The 19691-nt window shown below is 67.6% G+C and overlaps 1 protein-coding gene across 2 annotated transcripts in view; it reads left to right on the forward strand.

The window, feature by feature from the left end:
• The window catches only part of NAV1 (neuron navigator 1), a 43616-nt gene extending 24974 nt beyond the window's left edge, over positions 1 to 18642 (forward strand). The window contains exons 5-31 of one of the 2 annotated variants that reach the window (XM_032203174.1): positions 7095 to 7233; positions 7415 to 7712; positions 8004 to 8697; positions 8810 to 9265; positions 9456 to 9497; positions 9627 to 9775; positions 10418 to 10588; positions 11035 to 11087; positions 11294 to 11317; positions 11428 to 11505; positions 11739 to 11822; positions 11966 to 12077; positions 12580 to 12701; positions 13116 to 13124; positions 14234 to 14430; positions 14518 to 14680; positions 14815 to 14989; positions 15206 to 15303; positions 15421 to 15516; positions 15661 to 15820; positions 15910 to 16145; positions 16236 to 16390; positions 16575 to 16646; positions 16938 to 17134; positions 17335 to 17453; positions 17668 to 17865; positions 18299 to 18642. In XM_032203174.1, coding sequence (XP_032059065.1) covers positions 7095 to 7233; positions 7415 to 7712; positions 8004 to 8697; positions 8810 to 9265; positions 9456 to 9497; positions 9627 to 9775; positions 10418 to 10588; positions 11035 to 11087; positions 11294 to 11317; positions 11428 to 11505; positions 11739 to 11822; positions 11966 to 12077; positions 12580 to 12701; positions 13116 to 13124; positions 14234 to 14430; positions 14518 to 14680; positions 14815 to 14989; positions 15206 to 15303; positions 15421 to 15516; positions 15661 to 15820; positions 15910 to 16145; positions 16236 to 16390; positions 16575 to 16646; positions 16938 to 17134; positions 17335 to 17453; positions 17668 to 17865; positions 18299 to 18394 — 4393 coding nt within the window. In that variant the 3' untranslated portion in view covers positions 18395 to 18642. The remainder of the gene's footprint in view (positions 1 to 7094; positions 7234 to 7414; positions 7713 to 8003; positions 8698 to 8809; positions 9266 to 9455; positions 9498 to 9626; positions 9776 to 10417; positions 10589 to 11034; positions 11088 to 11293; positions 11318 to 11427; positions 11506 to 11738; positions 11823 to 11965; positions 12078 to 12579; positions 12702 to 13115; positions 13125 to 14233; positions 14431 to 14517; positions 14681 to 14814; positions 14990 to 15205; positions 15304 to 15420; positions 15517 to 15660; positions 15821 to 15909; positions 16146 to 16235; positions 16391 to 16574; positions 16647 to 16937; positions 17135 to 17334; positions 17454 to 17667; positions 17866 to 18298) is intronic. The other variant, XM_032203173.1, reaches the window with a different exon arrangement.
• The last annotated feature ends 1049 nt before the right edge of the window (positions 18643 to 19691 follow it).

Genomic DNA, 19691 nt, shown 5'->3' on the forward strand with positions numbered 1-19691 from the left:
CACCGTGCGTGCCACGGGGCTGAGCGTGCAGTGGGTTTGGGTTCAAAGCAGCGTTGGGTGCGCTGGTGCCGCTCTCCTGCCCTGTCCTCATGGTCCTTGGGGGCCGGGCAAGGCGCAGGCAGGGTCAGCACAAACCCCCGGGCTGTGTCCCTGGCACAGACAGACACAAATCTCCCTTCCACGGACGGTTCTCATCTGCAAGCATTGCCCAGCGCGCCCGGTGGCTGCCTCCTGCCTGATGCGAGACCCTGGCTGGGTGCTGAAGGCGATGCTTTTATCATCCCCACCCCCAGCCGGGCTGGGGACATTTCCTGGGCTGCGAAGACCCCGGGGCGCCGCAGCTTGATGGCTGTCGTGTGATTTTGGGGGTGGCGATGCGGCGGCGCCGGGCGCGTTCGTGTGCGGACCTGCGTGTGAATCAGGCGGAAGCGGAGGAGGCACGGGTGGCTCAGGCGGGGATTTTCAAGTCGGGTTTTGCCTGGTTTCATCCTGCCCGCGTCCAGGCGGCATGGCCCCATCCTCCCGGAGCCACTCGTGGCTCTGTGGCGTGGCTGCGTGGTTGTGCTGCTGCTTCCCTGCTTCACACGTGCTGGGCGACCTGGTCCCAGCAGCTCCTGGCACAGCAGGAGGAAAAAATAGGGTTAGGGTTAGGGCTTGGAGGCGGTGGGGCTCCGACCCCGCACGCTCAGGCTCCCTCCCGTGCAGGACATGTCAGCTCTGCCCCGCTCCGAGCCGCCCCATCACGTCTCCGGGGCTGGAGAGCGCCCTGCATGACGTAGTGCTTTCCGCTGCCCTCCTTTTGCCAGATCCTTCGTCATCCAGCCCGTTCCCGACCGCTTCCCCACAACGCTGGCACAGCAAAAAGGCAGAGCCCTGGGATGCTCCAGAAGCCCCCGGATGGCTCCGCCGCACCACGGAGCTCTACCTGCCGTGCCCTGTGCCTGCTGCCGAGGGCTCGGCGGGGTACGGGCGGTGCAGGAGTGGGGCTGAAGGGACCTCCCGTGCCTCAGTTTCCCTTATTCCCCCCCAGCTGTATCAGGATCCTGGTGCAGAGCTGTGCTCGGTGGGGTTTGACGGTGCAGAAGCACGTTTCTGACACCGGGCACACAAAAGCTTGGTGGCTTCACGGCCCCACTGACACCGCCGTGCTCCAGCAGGCTCGGACGGGGCTCCGGCTTCCTCGCAGCTCCTTGAGCTCGGCGCAGCCCCGGGGGCTGGAGCAGATGTTTGGCTCGGCTCCCCGCGAGCGGTGGGGGAGCGGCCGCCCTCCTCCCCTGCTCCGAGCGGGCTCGGCGTGGGCGCTCTCCTCCCCTTCCCTCAAACGCCTGCGCTCGGCGTCGACCGCTCCGGCTTGACCCCTCTCCGCCGTCCCGGAGAGCCCCGTGAAGTCATCGCTCGGCTGGGACATCCCGCGGGGCACGGTCGTGGCCCCGCACGTGGCCCTGCGTGTGTTCGGGGCCCGGGCAGGGAGGTTTTGGGCCACGGGGGAGCAGCGGGGAAGAGGTGTTGGATAAATATTGGCTGCGCTGCGCCGCGTGCCGGGGCTCCGCGGGGCTCCTGCTTCCAGCCGGGATGGGGGCGAGCTGGGGACAGGCCCAAAAAAAGAGCCCCAGAGCCCTGCCGGGCACTGCCACCATCGAAGCGTGCTGCCCTGTGCCACGCTGGGGGTTCTGTGTTGGAGTTTCCACCTTATTTTGGGTTTGCTCGAGGAGCGGGGTGCAGACCCCAGGTGCTGAGGCTCCCCAGGAGCAGCCACCTCGGGTGTGCTTTGGGAAGGGGCTCCTGGGATCGGGGGGGGGGTCAGGGGATGCTGGGGATAACCCAGGGCTGGCGGATGGCCCTGCAGGGGTGCAGGGAGCATGGGGGCTTCCAGCCCTGTCCCCAGCAGGCTGTGACCCCAGAAACAGGGCCGGGCACAGCTGGGGACCAGGGACAGGATCCGTTGCAGGGCGGGGAGCCAAGCGCTGCCTTGGCCCCTTGGCTTTGCCGCTCGCCACGTGCCGCCGTGCCCCGTGCGAGGAGCCCGGCCCCTGCAGGCAGAGGTGTCCGAGGCCGAGGGCTTGTCCAGGCAAGAGGAAAAACAGGAGTTTCGCAAGCAGGCTGAGTCACGCCGGCTTCCCCCACCCCGGTGCTGCTCTGGGACTCTCCGACCTCCGCACGCGGCCGCCGCGACGCCCCGGGCCCTGAGCAAGGCTTGGAGTCTCCCCGCTCCCGGAGATCCCCGCGCGGGGACGCGCTTCCTCCGGGGTTTCTGATGCTTCAGGGGGGTGGTAAAGGGGTGGCCCAGTTCCCCCCTGCACCCAAAAGGGCACCTGCATCGAAGCCGTGCTCCCAGGGAAGCGCCCGGAGCCGCTGGGCAGTAGTGAGGGACCCCTTACCCGTCCCCCCCCCAGTAATTTATGAAGCTAATTGTTTTTTCTGCCCCATTAAGTGAATGAGAAGCAAAGAGCCCAGGCTGCTCCTGCTTTTCCCTGCTGGGAGCAGGGAGCTCAGGGGTGAGGCTCTGATGGGAGAGATCAGCGGCCGTCCTCAGAGCCCCCTTGGTGCCAGCGACCCATGGATTTAGGCACGGAGACCCCCCAGAGCCCTGGCCCTACAGAAACAGGGGGGCTGCGCGTGCCCCGTGCCTCCCCCACTGCAACAACCACAGCAGAGCAAGGGAGAAGGGCCGGGACAGAGCGAGAGGGGCTCCACGTCCTCCTTTGGGGACAACTGGGGCAGGTGACAGGCGAAAGCTGGTGGCTGAGGACACAGTGGGGTGCGCCACGCCGCGTCCCCTCTGTCCTTCCAGGCTCAGCCAGCTCCCGGTGGCTTTCCCTGGCTCACACACAAGGCTGGTGGCAGCGGGGCCAGCTGGGTGGGTGTCAGTGTGACAGGAGTGAGACGGGTGAGGAGCAGGACCTGTGGCCGTGCCGCCGTGGCCGTGATGCTCTCGCTCAGGGATGCACCGCGCGGAGCCACCAGCAGCGATTCTCCCCCCAGCGTACCCGGGCTGTCCAGGGGGGCTCCTCACCAGCCCCAAATCCAGATTTAGGCCAAAGCTGCTCCTCCAAATGCTCCTGAGCAGGAGGGAGGGACAGAAGGGGACGGAACCCTGATTGTGCAAGGCTGGAGGGACGCAAGGGAGCGGTGCCGGTGCCGCCCCGCTGGCACACATCCCACGGCAGCGCATCCCGGTGCTCTCACCATGGGGCCAGACCCCCCAGCGAGGTGCCGCAGCGCTTCGGGGGGCAACCTCCATCCTCCTGGCCAGCAGCCACGTGTCCGAGAGCCACCGTGGGGCCAGCAGGTGCCGGCAAGGGGGTGACCATCGGGGTCGGGCAACGCGCACCCCACACACGGCCTCGCCTCGCCAAGCCGGGGCAGGCACAGCGCGAGCGGGGCTGTGCGGCAGGAGGGAGCCAAGAGGCGTTGCCGTGCGAGGGCTGGCGAGGAAGGAATTACTTATTTCCGAGCCCGCAGGGACCGGTGCTGTTGTGCTGGAGCCGCACTTAACCCTCTCTGCCCACCGCAACGCCGCAGAGGGGTGGCCCAGGGGGTCCCCGGGGTGCGCCCCGCCTTGGGGGCGCAGCTCCCGCTTGGCTCAGGGATGGAAAACCAAGATGCAAACCGAGCCGTTGTGCAAGGGGGGGGCTCTGCGGGAGCCAGGCCTGCTGGAAGCAGCCGCCCCCTGTGCGGGGCAGAGCCCAGAAGCTCTGGGGGCAGCTCCGGGGTTGGGTTGGGGGCACCAGAACCGGTCTTGGGGCGGCTGGGGCCGGGCGCAGGGATGCGGGGACACGGGGAGGGGATCGGGGGGGGGGCTCCGTGCAGGCGGGGGGCGATGCGGGGGGGGCTGGAAGGACGATGAGCCCCCAACCCCTGAATATTTTTTTTTTTTAATTTTTTTTTTTGGAGGGGGGGGTTGGGGGCGTGCCTTTTGTCCCCGAACCGAGCCGGGCCGGGGCCGCTGCCGCTTTAACGCGGTGGGGCGGGCCCGCTGCCGCCGCCCCTCCCGCGGGGCCGCTGCTCCGGGCGGCAGCATGCTGCGGGCCGGGAGAATGCGCCGTGCCCCGCGCCTGGCCGCCAGGTAGGGACCGGCACCGGGACCGGCACCGGGATCGGCTCCGGGACCGGCTCCGGGACCGGCACCGACGGGCGCGGCGCGGGGCGGCCGCGGGCGCATTGCGGGCGGGCGGCTCCCGGGGGCCGGGGCCGGGGTTGGGGCTTTGTCTGCCGGGCCCCGAGCCCCGGGGCCGCACCGCGGCCGCTGCTTTGTCTGCACCGCGCCGGGGGCGGGAGGGAGCCGCGGCCCCGCCCGCGCCCCCCCCTTCCCCTCCCCAGCTCCAGCTCCCGGTTGCCGGCCCCGGGGGTCCCCGCGGTTTGGCCCCGTTGCGCTCCGCCGCGCGCGGAGCCGGTGCCGGGACCCCGACCCCCCGAGCATCTTTTGGGAGCCCCCCCCCACCCTCAGCACCCCGGGCTCGTCTCGCAGCTCCCCGGGGTGGGCGCATGGCCCCGGGGTGCCACCGGGAGGGGTCTCGGTGCAGGGAGCTGGGGGGGGGGGCGCTGCGGAAGGTGGAGGGTGGGGAGCACAAAGCGGGGCCGAGCTTTGCTCCCCCGGAGCGCGGTGCCGCAGCAGCCGGTCCCAAAAAGCCCAGCCCCGGAGATGCTTCGGAGCTGGCTGCTCCCCCCCCCCCCCAGCCCAGATTTGGGGGCTCAGCCCTCCCTCGGGTGCTGCATCCCTGCAGGATCCCCCCCCGCATCCCCAGGCAGGGTTTGTGGGTTTGGTGTCAGCGTGGTGCTGGGGCTTTGGGGTTTGAGGGGGGCGCTGGGGTGACCTTGGCCAGCAGGACCCCCGTTAGGGCTGCTTTGGGGCTGCCTGGGCTCAGCCACGGACCAGGGGCTTGTGTTTGCCCAAGCTGAGTTCCTTTTTCTGCCAGGGGGGTGGTGGGGGGGTCACATTTAGGTACGGTGCTGGGTTTTGAGGACCCCTTTGCGTGCCAGCCATGCGCCCTGCAAGAGAGCTCGAGGCACCCCGGGGTGGGCATCTGGCACCCAGGTCTCACCCTGTGGCCCCAGTGCCTTTGGGATGTGGCCTGTGACCCCCTCGGGCTGTCCTGGGGTGGTGCTGGGGGCTTGCTCCATGGGTTACGGAAGGGGCTCAGCCCCAAATCACCTCAGCTCCCCACGTCCCCAGTGCTGCAGAGGGGCGGCAGCAGCGCCGGGAGGCATTTGGAGAGGTGGTGCCCAGGGACCTTGACACCTCCGGGGGCACCGCATGCCGTGGGGTGCTGGGAGCGGTGCCCTCCTTCCCCCTTGTCACCCCACCGGGCTCTGTGACCCCGCTCCCTGCCCCTTTTGGGATGGATTCCCTCTGTCTCTGCCAGCCAGAGGCAGCTCCCCCCGTGGTCCTTCCTCACGGGGCTGCTGAGGAGGGTCCGGGGCCACCTCCCCATGGGTTAGCCCCAAGCCCTGTGCCCATTTCACTGGGGCTCTGCATATATCAGCCCCCTGGGGCCTCCTGTGTGAGGCTGGGAGAGCTTTTGGGGTCAGCCCAGCTGGGCTGGCACGAGCTGGAAAGACCCAACCGCGTTTGGTCGCAGCCACGTGGCCGCGGGGCGCAGCTCCCCAAAGCTCTGCCTGGCTCTGGGGGCTGCCTGTGGCGAGGGGCTGAGGTGGGAAAGGAGAGGAGCTTCGCCTCGAGCTCTGGGGATTTCTGTCCCGGTGAGAAATCCCCACAGCAGAGGCTGGTGCTGGGAGATTTGCGGAGCCGGGCAGCTCCGTGGCGCTTCCTGGGCACGTGGTTGTAATTAAATCCCTTCCTGGGCAGCAGGGCTTGTGCTGGAGGGATGCAGGGGGCTGCGTCCCTCTGTCCCTGGCCAGTTCCCTGGGTTTGAGAGACTCGTGCTGGGGATGCAGGAGCTCCCCACACCCTGCCGGGGTGCCCGGCAGCTCTGGGCTCCCCCGAGATGTGACGGGGGGGGGGGGCCCTTCCCTGGGGCCAGGCTCTGCTCGCCCGGCCGTAAACCTCTGGCTGCTGACAGCAGCTCTGCCCCCGGGGCTGCGTGGGGTGGGGAGCCTCATCCTGACCCTCCTGCAGAGGGGCTGTGGCGGTGCCCAGCCTGGGGGGTGTGGAGGAGGAAAGGATGAGCACCCGCTCGTGCCCCCCAATGGTTCCAGACCCCCACCCGGTGCTGTGCTGGAGCTGCCCAGGCGATGCCGCAGGGCGCTGAGGACACCAGTCCCCCGTGGACATCCAACCTCTGCTGCCCCGTGGCTCCGTCCCAGCGTTTGGGCACCCTCCCTGCACCCTGGGTGGCAGAGGTGCTCAGTGGCTGCCATCCCTGCCCGTCCTGTCCCCAAATGTCACTTGGGTGCTGCTGCACAGCTCCCCCGGCTGCTGCAGCTCCGGTGCCGGTGCTGGGGACCGCAGCTGGCTGCGTCCCCTCGGCTCCACTCCCCGTCCCCCCCAAAAAAGCCCAGAGCAGCCGATATGGGGCTGCGGGGCCCTCCCTGACCTACTGAGCCGCTGACCTGAAAGGGGCCGTGCTCATCCTGCTGGAAGGCGGCCGTGCTCGTGCGCTCTGCCCGTGCTGACTGACAGCCCCGGAGATGGGCTCGTGCACGCTCCGCTGCGCCCCCGGCACGGAGCAGCTGCCCAGGCGCTGGGGAGGTGCCGATGTCCCCCGCGGGCGCCGGAGCAGCGAGTGGGAGCTGGCTGAGAAAGGGTGGAGGCTGTGGGGTGGGTGAGTTTGGTGTTTCGGCCGCTCCCTGCCCTTTCCAGGAATCCTCCTGACCCCCTCGGTGGGGCTGGGCGCGGGGAGCTCGGTGCCGGCCGCGGTGCCGCCTGCCGTGCCGGTGCAGGTGCTGGTCCCCCCCGCTGCACAGGTGCCTGCAGTCCGTAAAACACCTCCGTGGGGGCCTGCACGGGGAAATTGTGAGGGTTTGGAGCCTGCACGAGGTTGGGCTGGAGCCAGCCACGGCTGCCAAGCGTCGGCTCCCCACCAGGAGAACGGGAGCTGAGGTTTGGCCCCGGGGGTGCAGTCGGGTGGCAGGGGGACACGGCGGTGGCAGGGGCCGGCTGGGCAGGGGGCCTCACGCTGGCTTCGCCCTTGCAGCTGGGATGAAAGCAGCTCCATCAGCAGCGGCCTCAGCGATGCCTCTGACAACCTCAGCTCGGAGGAGTTCAACGCCAGCTCCTCGCTCAACTCCCTGCCCTCCACCCCCACGGCCTCGCGCAGGAACTCGGCCATAGCGGTAGGTGCCCGCGCTGCCACCCCGCAGCGGGGTGGGCAGGGGAGGGGTGCCCAAGGCACGGCACGTGCCACGGGGCCGCGATTCGGTGGGGCTGGGAGCACCCACGGGTGTCTGGTGCCCTGGCACTCGCTGGGGCTGTGCTGGGTGCCGGTTTTGCCCCCTGACTCCTCTCGTCCCGCAGCTGCGCACCGACTCAGAGAAGCGCTCGCTGGCGGAGAGCGGGCTGAGCTGGTACGGCGAGGCCGAGGACAAGGCGACCAAGAAGCTGGACTACGACAGCAGCAGCCTCAAGATGGAGCACGGCTCCTCCAAGTGGCGGCGGGAGCCCTCGGAGAGCTGCGAGGAGGGCTCCAAGGGCGGCGAGCTGAAGAAGCCGGTCAGCCTGGGCACCCCGGGCTCCCTCAAGAAGGGCAAGACCCCTCCGGTGGCAGTGACCTCTCCCATCACCCACACGGCCCAGAGCACCCTCAAAGTGGCAGGTGAGGCCGGTTTGGGCAGGGGCTGATTCTGGGTATCTCCGTGTGCCTTCCCTGCACACATCAGCCGTGGGCTGGCTGTGGAACACCCCGCGGGGCTGGAGGCTGGCTGGGTGGGGGGATCCTGGCTTCTGGGCAGCGCCGCGTCCTGTCCTCTTCCTCTACATCACCTCTCTGCTTCCTCATCTCCAAGGCTGTTGACATTTGTGAGCCATCCTGCACCCAAACGTCCCGTCCCCCAAACCCTCCCTGCTGCTCCTGGGCTGCTAACCCCTCCTTCCCTCCCTGCCACAGGCAAACCTGAGCCCAAAGCCACCGACAAGAGCAAGCTGTCGGTGAAGAACACCGGCCTGCAGCGCTCCTCCTCTGACGCTGGCCGCGACCGCATCGGTGACGCCAAGAAGCCCCCCTCGGGCCTCACGCGCCCCTCGGCCTCCAGCTCCTTCGGCTACAAGAAGCCGGCTCCTGCCACCGGCACCGCCACCGTCATGCAGGCCGGGGGCTCGGCCACGCTCGGCAAGATCCAGAAGAGCTCTGGCATCCCCGTCAAGCCGGTCGGCGGGAGGAAAACGAGCCTGGATGTCTCCAACGCGGCCGAGCCCGGGTTCCTGGCCCCGGGGGCTCGCTCCAACATCCAGTACCGCAGCCTGCCCCGGCCGGCCAAGTCCAGCTCCATGAGCGTGACCGGCGGCCGCGGTGCCAACCGGCCCGTCAGCAGCAGCATCGATCCCAGCCTGCTCAGCACCAAGCAGGGCAGCATCTCGGTGTCTCGGCTCAAGGAGCCGTCCAAGATCGGCGCCGGCCGCGGCGCCCCGGCCCCCGTCAACCAGACGGACCGGGAGAAGGAGAAGGCCAAGGCCAAGGCGGTAGCGCTGGACTCCGAGTGCGTGGCGCTGAAGAGCATCGGCTCACCCGAGAGCACCCCGAAAGCCCAGGCCAACCTCCCCCCGGCGGCCAAGGTGGCTGAGCTGCCCCCCACGCCTCTCAGGTATGAACCTCCCTGCCCCAAAGGCAGCAGGAGCCCGGTGTGGCCGTGCCCAGCACCGAGCCGTGCCCGGCGTGCGCTCTCACCGCCGTCCTCACCCCTTTTTCTCCCCCAGAGCTGCTGCCAAGACGTACGTGAAGCCTCCCTCGCTGGCCAACTTGGACAAGGTCAACTCCAACAGCCTGGACTTGCCCTCCTCCAGCGAGCTGCACCCCCCGCACGCTGCCAAGCTCCAGGACCTGCACCCGACCGGCGGGCACCTGACGCCCTGCTTCAGCCCCAGTCCTGCCCCCATCCTCAACATCAACTCGGCCAGCTTCTCCCAGGGCCTGGAGCTCATGGGCGGCTTCAGCGTCCCCAAGGAGGGCAGGATGTACCCCAAGCTCTCAGGCCTGCACCGCAGCATGGAGTCCCTGCAGATGCCCATGAGCCTGCCCAGTGCCTTTTCGGGGGGCAGCACCGCCGCCCCCAGCCCTGCTGCTGTCCCCACTGCCAGCGCGGAGGAGGAGGAGGAGGAGGAGGCGGGTGAGCTGGGCTGGAGCGGCAGCCCCCGGCTCGCACATCTGGACAGGTACGGGCTGAGGGGTGGGTGACGGGCTGCTGGGCACCCTCCTCGCCATCCTACCGTGGCCTTTGCCTGCCTCGGAGGCTGATATTTGGGGGAAATCTGTCCCCATGCCGTCGCTCAGCCCCTAGGGGCGGCATGGCACCTCCCCTCCGTGCAGGTGGCTGATCTTCCCTTCCCTTCCCTTCCCTTCCAGCTCCAACCGCGACAGGAACACGCTGCCCAAGAAAGGGCTGAGGTAAAAAGGGCCCCAACGGCTCATGAATGTTTCTGGGAAGGGAGGACGGGTGTGCGGGGGCACCTGGGGCGTGGGGCTGGCAGCGGCCCCCCCCGCCACCTCACCGTGCTGGGCTCTGCTCCGCTGCAGGTACCAGCTCCACTCCCAGGAGGAGGCCAAGGAGCGGCGCCACTCGCACACCATCGGCGGGCTCCCCGAGTCGGACGACCAGACGGAGCTGCCCTCGCCCCCCGCCCTGCCCATGGCGCTGGTGGGGAAGGGCCCGCTCACCAGCATCGGTCAGTGCCGCCCTCCCCAACCCCGTCCTGCTTGTCCCATCCCTGTCCCGCTTGTCCCCTGGGTCCCCCCCGGCACCTGGGCTCTCTGCTGGGCTCTGGCTGCCCCTGGGTGGATGGGTTTCTCCTCCACACCCCCCGTATCTGGTGCCTTTGGCCCCACCGAGGTGCTGGGATGTGATGGGGGGACCAGGGGCACGCATCGCCGCTGCTTCAGGGCATCCAGCCCACCACTGGGTCTCTGCCCGCAGCGCTCCTCTCCTCTGGGGGTGCCCAGAGAGCAATGTGAAGCCCTGCCCTGTTTTTCCTGGCTCCTCCACGTTCCTGGAGGGTTTGGGGACTCAGGTAGAGGTGTTGGGGTGCTTTCCCCTTGCTCCCGGAGGTGATGGGCTCCTGCACGGTGGCACAAGCTTTGCCTCAGGGTGGGGGATTTCTTCCTCAGCTCTGTGCTCACCAGAAAGTGTCGCAGGTCTCCAGGTCCCTGTGTAAACCTGCTTTTTAGCTTTCCTCCCGTGCCTCTGCTTTGGGACCGCGATCCCTGCTTCCTTTCCCCACCCCGCCTTCCACGGACCGCTCCCAGCCCCTCTTCCCCACCCCGAGCCCCGCTCTGACCCTGCCTCTCCCCCTCCCTCCTTCTCCTTGCAGTGAGCCCCACCGCCGCCACCACCCCGCGGATCACCCGCTCCAACAGCATCCCCACCCACGACTCCACCTTTGAGCTGTACAGCACCTCCCAGATGGGCAGCACCCTCTCCCTGGCAGACAAACCCAAGGGCATGATCCGCTCGGGCTCTTTCCGCGACCCTGTGGACGACGGTGAGAGTGTGCCCAGGCTGAGAGGGCTTCCCTGGGGGGGGGGGTGGCGGGGCTCCTCGGATCCTCGTCCCTTTTTTTTTTTTTTTTTTGGGTGCTGCTGGAGGGGCTGGCACACCCGGCGCAGCGCTTGGCGACCTCCTTTGCGCTGGCATCGGCCCTTTGTGCAGCTCCCGACCCGCAGAGGTGCTGGTGGGCAGGTTTAAGCCGTGGTGGGTGTCCAGCGGTGCCTGGTGTCCTTGGCACTAGGGACAGGGGACCTAAACAGAGCGGCTGAGGCTTGGACAGAGCCCAGGGTGCTCCCCAAGCAGCCCTACAAGGACACGGAGACCACCAGCCAAGTGGCGAGGAGCGGGCAGAGCCCTGCAGCCACCCTCCCCGTGGCCCCGCAGAGCCCCCCCGTGGCCCCAGGAGCTCCCGGCTTCCTGACGGCTTTTGTTCTGTTGCAGTTCACGGATCGGTGCTGTCCCTGGCCTCCAGCGCCTCCTCCACCTACTCCTCCGTAAGAGCCACCGCCGGGCTGCGCTGCCTCCTGCATGGCTGCGGGCTGGGAGGGGGGGACCCGGGTGGGATCGGGGGCGCTGAGCTGTGCATACGGGGGGGGGGGGCTCTGTGCATGTCCTGCGCCCCGCGCTGAGCCTTGGCCGTGCCTCGCTACCCTCCTGACTGCCCGCCTCTGTCTGTCTCTCTCTGCCCTCGCGCTGCCAGGCTGAGGAGAAGATGCAGTCCGAGGTGAGCCCGTGCCCAGCGCTGCCGCCTGGTCCCCACCTCGCTGCCGCAGCCGAGGCGAGCGCCCCGACCCCTCTCACCCCCAACCCCTCCGCTTTGTTCTCTCCCCGCAGCAAATCCGCAAGCTGCGCCGCGAGCTGGAGTCCTCGCAGGAGAAGGTGGCCACCCTGACGTCCCAGCTGTCTGCTAACGTGAGTCCCTGCGGGAACCCACGGGGGACGCGTGGGGCTGGTGCTCACCCGCGGGAGATTTGGGTTCCCTTGGGAGCACCCCGAGGCCAGCCTGCGGTGCTCCCTGCTTTGTGCTTCCCCCTTTCCCTGGCGCTGGCTCCCCTGCCCAAGGAGAAATCCCCTCTCCGAGCTCCCCATCCCGTGCCGAGCGGCTCGGGGCCGCGGGTGCTCACCCATGTCCCCGTCTCTCCCAGGCCAACCTGGTGGCAGCTTTCGAGCAGAGCCTGGTGAGCATGACATCCCGCCTGCGGCACCTGGCCGAGACCGCCGAGGAGAAGGTGGGCAGCATGGGGAGGCACTGGGAGAGTGCTCACGGGGCCGGGGGGTACGTGGGGTGAACCCAAGGGTGCCCCCGGGAGCTCTCGGGGCGTCCCCCGTGCCGTGGGGACGCGCTGCAGGGCTCCTGGCTCCGCTCCTGCAGGACACGGAGCTGCTGGACCTGCGGGAGACCATCGACTTCCTGAAGAAGAAGAACTCGGAGGCCCAAGCCGTGATCCAAGGCGCTCTGAACGGCACCGAAGTTGCGCCCAAAGGTAGGGCACGGGGCCGCAGCTGCACCCCGGGGAGCAGGGAACTCATCAGTCCCCGCTGTGGGGTTGGCAGCCCTGCCCGAATCCAGCTGGGCTCCTCCTGCCCGGGGCTGACGCAGGGCCCTGGGGCATCCCTGGCTCTTGCGAGGTGTTTGGGGTTCTGGGCAGCAGCCCCTTTCCTGCCTGGGACCCCCGAGCATCCAAAACCTGAGTTGCACACAGCCAGGGCTGTCGGCACGGCAGGTCTCGGTGCTGGTGCCTAGGGGATGGGCTCTTTGCCACGTTTGTGTTTCTGGCTGCTGATTTTTGGCTTGGATCCCCCGGGATCCTCCTTACCAGGAGGCTCTGACCGCTGCGGGGTTCGGCTGGGCCCAGGGGAGAAGGGAGGGATCTCAGGGTGGGCTGGGGGGAGCTCGCAGGGGGGGCTGTGGCACTGGGACGGGCACGGTTTGACCGCTCCGTTCCCGGTCTCTCCCCACTCCCTGGCTTCTCTCGCCGGCCCCAGAGCTGCGCATCAAGCGGCAGAACTCCTCCGACAGCATCTCCAGCCTCAACAGCATCACCAGCCACTCCAGCATCGGCAGCAGCAAGGACGCAGACGCCAAGAAGAAGAAGAAGAAGAGCTGGGTGGGTTGGGCAGGACAGTGGCAGGAGGAGGGGGCGTGGGGAGCCGCTGGCAGGGTCTGGCCGGGCTCAGCCCCATTGAGCCAGCCCCGCTCGGTCCATCTTGGTTCCCTCTGTCCCCTGGGGACAGCGCTGCCGAGGAGCGTGCAGCCACCCTGGATATTTCTGTCTCGTGCTGCCTGGGGCCAGGAATTCCCCAGCTCCCCTGGGAGTTCTCCAGCCCTTGTCCCGCACGCCTGCTCCCTTGTGGTGTCTCCCTCCTGCCTCCCTTCAGCCCCTGCAGGCGCTGGCAGCACGGGGTGAGAGCCTGGGGCTCTGCAAACACCCGGCCAGGCAGCCCCGAGCTGGACGCGTGATTAAGTCTTGCTTTGTTCTGTTTCTCTTCCCCCTATGCTGACCTCAACCCTTTTTTTCCAGGTGTACGAGGTAAGTCCCACGCCATCCTCTCCACCCCGTGCCGTGCCTACCCAGGGCGCTTGCTCCATTTCACGGGACGGCGCTCGTGCCCCAAACCATCCCATCCATCCCACTGGCACTGATCCCTAGCACGGCCACCCCGGGGCCCTGTGCCACGCACGCCTCGGCTGCTTCCTTTTGGTGTTAGGGTCAAAACACACACCCATGCAGAGGGGCTGAGCCACCTGGGCAGCAGGGAGGGCTCAGATAGGGATCGGTCCCATGGATGGGGACTGGTCCCATGGATGGATTTTCCCCCATTCTTGCCTAGGGCAAGCACTGTCCCCTTTGGGATCCATCCAGGTCCCAATGCTCCCCTGCTCTCCTGCTGTCAGCAGGGCCAGATGCTCAGCTTGTTCTTTTTCTATTTTTATTTTTATTTTTTTTCCTGAAATGCAGTATTTTCACTTTGGGGGATGCCCCAGCCCAGCCTGCCCAGCAGTGCCTGTGGGAGATGGGCCACATCCTGCCTGCTCTCCATCCTTTTTTCCCCCTGCCAACCCTTGGAGCAGACCCGGGCGCCCCAGGGGACGTGCCGTGAGCTCCATCAGTGTCCATCAGCTCCCCCCGGCCTCGCACTCGCCCGCCCGCTGCTGTGTGTGTGCTGTGTGCATGCTGCATGCCCGGCCGGGACGCCTGCCGAGCCCCCGCACCCTTCCAGCAGGCTGTTTGGCCCCCTGCCCCTCCAGAAGCACGGAGAGGAGAGGCTTGGGGTGCGTCCCCAGCTCTGTCCCCAAATTCCTGCTCGCTGGGTTGGCTGCGGTGGGGTGACCGCGAGGATGGAGTCGCCCCTTCCCGATGGAGCAGGGCGCTGGTGCAGTCCCCCGGTGCCCCTGTGTGGGTGCTAATTTGGGGGTAGGTCTGGGGGGAGCCCGGCCAGGACACGGGTCCTGCTTAGCGGGGCCAGTTGGTGCGGGGTCACCGCGGTGCCTCCTGGGGTGGTGGTGTTGGTGGGGAGCTTCAGGTGCCTCAGCGATGGTTCTGGTGCTGCTGGTCCCGGCTCAGACCATCTGTGGGGCCTGGGTGTGTGAGGCTGCGCTGTCTGGCTGTCCGTAACGAGCATTTTTGGTCTCCTGTAGCTGCGAAGCTCCTTCAACAAAGCCTTCAGCATCAAGAAGGGGCCCAAGTCGGCCTCGTCCTACTCGGACATCGAGGAGATCGCCACGCCGGACTCGTCTGCCCCGTCCTCCCCCAAGCTGCAGCACGGCTCCACGGAGACCGCCTCGCCCTCCATCAAGTCCTCCACGTCCTCCTCCGTGGGCATCGACACGGCTGAGTACGTGGGGCAGGGAAGGTTGGGCGCGGGGTTTTGGGGTGCCTTACCCCAGCCCTGAGCACGCCGCGCTCTCCTTCCCCATCACAGGCTCTTCCAGGCCCACAGTGAGGGCGAGCCGGAGAAGAAGGAGGTGTCGGAGCTGCGCTCGGAGCTGTGGGAGAAGGAGATGAAGCTGACGGACATCCGCCTGGAGGCCCTCAACTCGGCCCACCAGCTGGAGCAGCTGCGGGAGACCATGCACAACATGCAGGTGAGGGCAGCCGCACCTCGGGGCTTGCGGTCCTCGTGTCCCTGGAGCCGTGCTGCAGCCCCGGGCTGGTGCTGGGATGCTGCTGGCACCCAGCTGCTCACCCTGGGCCACCACGCGGTTTGGTTCTCCCCCAGCTGGAGGTGGATCTCCTGAAGGCCGAGAACGACCGGCTCAAAGTGGCTCCGGGGCCCTCGGCGGTGCCGGGATCCCTCCCCGGCCACGTCACGAGCACTTCGGCCTCCTCTTCGCCGCGGCGCTCGCTGGGCCTCGCCCTCGGCCATGCCTTCAGCCCCAGCCTGGCGGACACAGGTAGGGGTGACAGAGCTGCCGGGTGACAGAAGGGACACGGATGTGCGTGGGGGTGCCCAGCACAGGCAGTGGGAGCGTGCTGGGAGGGCACTGGGATTTGGCTGTGCATGGGGACCTGCTGTGCTGCCTGTGTCCCGATCAGCTCAGGCCGGGCACGGTCAGGCCCCGTGGCTCTGCTCGCCCTGCTGGCACGGCCTGACTCTGCTCTGTCCCCAGATGTGTCCCCCATGGACGCCGTCAGTGCTGGCACCCAGAAGGACGAGCTGACGCTGAGGATCGTGGTGCGCATGCCGCCCCAGCACATCATCAAGGGGGTAAGCGTGGGGAGCCCGACGTGGCCCAGCGCCACGGTCCTGGATGAGGGGCAGGGGACGCGTCTCCGGGGCTGGGTGCAGCGCTCCCACTCTGCACACCTCTGCCTTGGCTCCTAGGACCTCAAGCAACAGGAGTTCTTCCTGGGCTGGACCAAGGTGAGCGGGAAGGTGGACTGGAAGATGCTGGATGAGGCCGTCTGCCAGGTCTTCAAGGTAGGAGCATCCCGGCATCTCTTTTGAGAACATTTTTCTCACTGCTCCGCTCTTCCTAACGCTCCCTGGCTTGGTCCTTACCAGGAGCTCAGGCAGCTGCTGAGTGCTGTTTGCCTCCTGACGGCCCTGTCCTTGTCCCCGCAGGATTACATCACCAAGATGGATCCTGCCTCCACGCTGGGGCTCAGCACCGAGTCCGTCTACGGCTACAGCATCAGCCACATCAAGCGGGTCCTGGACACGGAGCCACCAGAGCTGCCGCTGTGCCGCCGGGGCATGACCAGCATCGTGGTGACGCTCAAAGGTCGGTGGGCTCCCTTGCTGCCCTGTCCTCCCTCTGCCCCACGGTGGCACGGAGCACGAGCGGCACCCTCAGCCCTCCCCTGCCCGCAGGCCTGAAGGAGAAGTGCGTGGACAGCCTGGTGTTCGAGACGCTCATCCCCAAGCCCATGATGCAGCATTACATCAGCCTCCTGCTGAAGCACCGGCGGCTCATCCTCTCGGGACCCAGCGGCACGGGCAAGACCTACCTGACCAACCGCCTGGCCGAGTACCTGGTGGAGCGCTCGGGCCGGGACGTCACCGAGGGCATCGTCAGCACCTTCAACATGCACCAGCAGTCCTGCAAGGTGAGGGCGCGCGGCGGCTGAGACCCTCCCCGCTGGCGCCGGCGCTGACGCCGTGGTCCCACGCGTGACGCCCAGCTCCGTTGGTTGCAGGACCTGCAGCTGTACCTCTCCAACCTGGCCAACCAGATCGACCGCGAGACGGGCACGGCGGACGTGCCGCTGGTGATCCTCCTGGACGACCTCAGCGAGGCGGGCTCCATCAGCGAGCTCGTCAACGGCGCGCTCACCTGCAAGTACCACAAATGGTGAGAGCCCCGTGGTGTCCCCCTCCGGGGCACGTGCACGCTCCCCGCTGCTCTCAGCGCGTTCCCCGGGCTCCTGGAGGGTAGGGCTGCACGGCCCTGTGGGTTTCCTCCGGCTCTGCTGCGGGTGAGAGCGCTGCAGGGTGCTTTTTCTCATGGTTCCTGTCTCTCTCCATCTCTCCCTCAGCCCCTACATCATCGGGACCACCAACCAGCCCGTGAAGATGACTCCGAACCACGGCCTCCACCTCAGCTTTAGGTATGGATCATCTCCGGCGAGCGTCCCTGTGGGGCTGGGGAGATCTGGGGGCATCGCTCTTGCCCCCGGGCAATCCTAGGGACACGTGCTGGGACTGGGGACCCTGGTGAGGACCGAGCCCCAGGCCTGTCCCTGCCACCCCACAAGGGTCTGAAGTCCCCAGCCCTGGGCGCAGGCAGCGTTAGGGGTGCTTGGAGGTCCTCTAAAGGTGCGGGGACCCTGGGGAGGGTGCCTGGGTGTTGGGTTTCTTGTGGAGAAGACCCAGCCCTGAGCACTCGGCTCTCCCCGCAGGATGCTGACCTTCTCCAACAACGTGGAGCCGGCCAACGGCTTCCTGGTGCGCTACCTGCGGCGGAAGCTGCTGGAGTCGGACACGGACGTCAACGCCAACAAGGAGGAGCTGCTGCGCGTGCTGGACTGGGTGCCCAAGCTCTGGTACCACTTGCACACCTTCCTGGAGAAACACAGCACCTCCGACTTCCTCATCGGTACGGCCCTGGGCTCCCTCTCGTGCCTCGTGCTGCTGGGAGCCACGGGAGCCCCCATGGGATGGGGGCAAAAGTGTCCCAAAGGAGCCACGCTTTGTCCTTGTAGCTTTGCCTCCCACACTTTTGGGGCTGTTTTTTTGGGCTGGCGCGGGGTTGGGGGCCGCCCGCTTCCCATCTTCGCTCTCTGCCTCCCTCTGCAGGTCCCTGCTTCTTCCTGTCCTGCCCCATCGGGATCGAGGATTTCCGGACCTGGTTCATCGACCTGTGGAATAACTCCATCATCCCCTACCTGCAGGAGGGAGCGAAAGATGGGCTCAAGGTACCCAAGGCCACCTGGCACGTGGGGACACAAAGCAGGGCTTGGCCTGGGACCGGGGGCACTTGGGGACGCGCTGTCCCAGCAGACAACACGGGGGAGAGAGGGGAGGTGCAGGGGTGGATTTGGGGTGCAGGTGCCCCCCCGTTGCCCACTCCCCTGATTGCTGCCAGTTTTGGTGTGTGCTGAGGCCACGGTTGATGCTCCCTGCCCGCAGGTCCACGGACAGAAGGCGGCCTGGGAGGACCCCGTGGAGTGGGTGCGGGACACCCTGCCCTGGCCGTCAGCGCAGCAGGACCAGTCCAAGCTGTACCACCTGCCCCCGCCCACCATCGGGCCCCACAGCACCGTGTCCCCTCCCGAGGAGCGCAGCGCCAAGGACACGACGCCCAGCTCCCTGGACGCGGACCCCCTGGTACGGCCGGGAAGGGGCCGGGGTGGAGGAGAACAGGACGGGGCTGTGCGTTGCTTTCCTGGGGCCTTTTTGGTGTAAAAAAACCCAACTTCTGAGTTCTGTTCTGTGCTCCTGAGAGCAGCAGGGGGTCCTGGGTGGTGGCACCAAGGGGAACGCATGGCCTGGTGCTCCAGGAGCCATCCCAGCCCCACACGGGCACACGCTAAGGGGGCTCACAGTGCAGTGCCAGTGCTTTGGCACGGAGAGCTTTCAGCATCCTCCGAGTCCAAATCCTGGTGCTGGGGAAGGATTTGTGACATCCCTGGGCATCCCTCTCCCCTCTGGGCAAATTTCTTGGGGTGTGGCCGGTTTGGGAGGGCCAGGAGGGCTGGGTGCTCCTATCCGAGGTCCCCCTGTCCCTGCTGGGCTGGGTGCCACGCGCCTCTCCCCGCAGATGGCCATGCTGCTGAAGCTCCAGGAAGCCGCCAACTACATCGAGTCCCCGGACCGCGAGACCATGGTGGATCCCGACCTGCAGTCGACTCTGTGAGGCACGGACATGCCGGCCCAGGCGCAGGGGAGCCGCCGCCAGCCGCCGGGGCTGCTCTCCTCCTCCTCTGGTAGCCTGGAGCGCGGGGCTGGGGCTGGCGAGCGAGCGGAGAGGACTGGGGCTCCGCGCGTCCTTCGCGGAGCGTGGGGGAAGCTGGGCTCACCCCGCGAGGTGCCGTTCCCCCTCCCCACGCCGGGGGGTAGGAGAATCCTGGTTTCTCTTCTTGTTTTTTTTTTTTTTTTTCTGTCTCTTGCAAAACTCGCGGGCTTCGGGGGCCGGGCTGTGAGCGCTGGGACCGAGCCCCCGCTCCGCGGAGCCGCAGGAAGGCCCCTGCGTGGGGCAGGGACCCCGCGGGAGCCACCTGGGCCGGAGCTGGGGCGCGTCCCCCTCCGTCCCTCTGTCCCTCTGCCAGGGCAGGCGCCGAGGGACTGCTGCCGGGGGGCAGCGCCCGCCCCGCTCTGAGCGAGGGGCAGCACGGACCCACCGCTACCTTTGTACGTTCCCTGTTTAACCTGCATGGCAGCCGCTGCGACCCGGACAGCCCAATAAACCCTGCTTCGGTTATTTTATTTTATTCCCTCCCCCCCTCCCCTCCCTCTTTCCCTTTTTCTTTGGCCGAGTCCAGACTTTGCTTTGGTCCCTTTTTTTTTGTTCTTGGTCTGCTTTTCTCTCTCTCTCCCGGCCCGGGGCCCCTCGCTTCCCCGCGAGCAGCTCCCCTTCCTTTGCCTTTCTTTTGCAGCCGTCGCTTCCACCACTCCAACCACCTCCGTTACAAAACTGGTGCTCACTGGACAACCTCCAGTCCCTCAATCCACCTCCTGCAGCCTCGCAGCTGGGCCGGGACGGGACCTGGCAGCGGGATGCTCCCGGAGCACCCCCTTGCCTGGCAGCCCCCCTCCCCAAAAGCACAAGGCAGAGTCTGGCCCTCAGGACGAGGTCTCCCACCCCGCTGGGGTGCTAAGGGACATCCCCTGCCCTGCACCCAGGGTGCCAGGCTGTGCCCAGGGTTGTCCCCGTGCCCCTTGATCCCCTCCCAGGCCCTCTTGGGGTTTGGTGGCCCCCAGGTGCCCACCTGTGCCCTCGGGCCTGGCAGCGCCTGCTCAGTAGGGCCAGGCCCTACCCCACACCGGTGCTCTGGGGACACCCAGCTGGGGCCACGTCCTCTTGGCCCCGAGGTGCAATGTCACGCTGCCTTAATCCTTGTGCCGTGTGGGAAGGGGGCACGCAGGGCTGGGGCTGGCACGGTCCCGCCTGCCCCGGGGGTGGTGTCCTCTCACTGTGTCCCTAAAGCCAGCCG

This window comes from Aythya fuligula, chromosome 25, assembly GCF_009819795.1.
Source record: "Aythya fuligula isolate bAytFul2 chromosome 25, bAytFul2.pri, whole genome shotgun sequence".
In the NCBI taxonomy this organism is placed as follows: Eukaryota; Metazoa; Chordata; class Aves; order Anseriformes; family Anatidae; genus Aythya; species Aythya fuligula.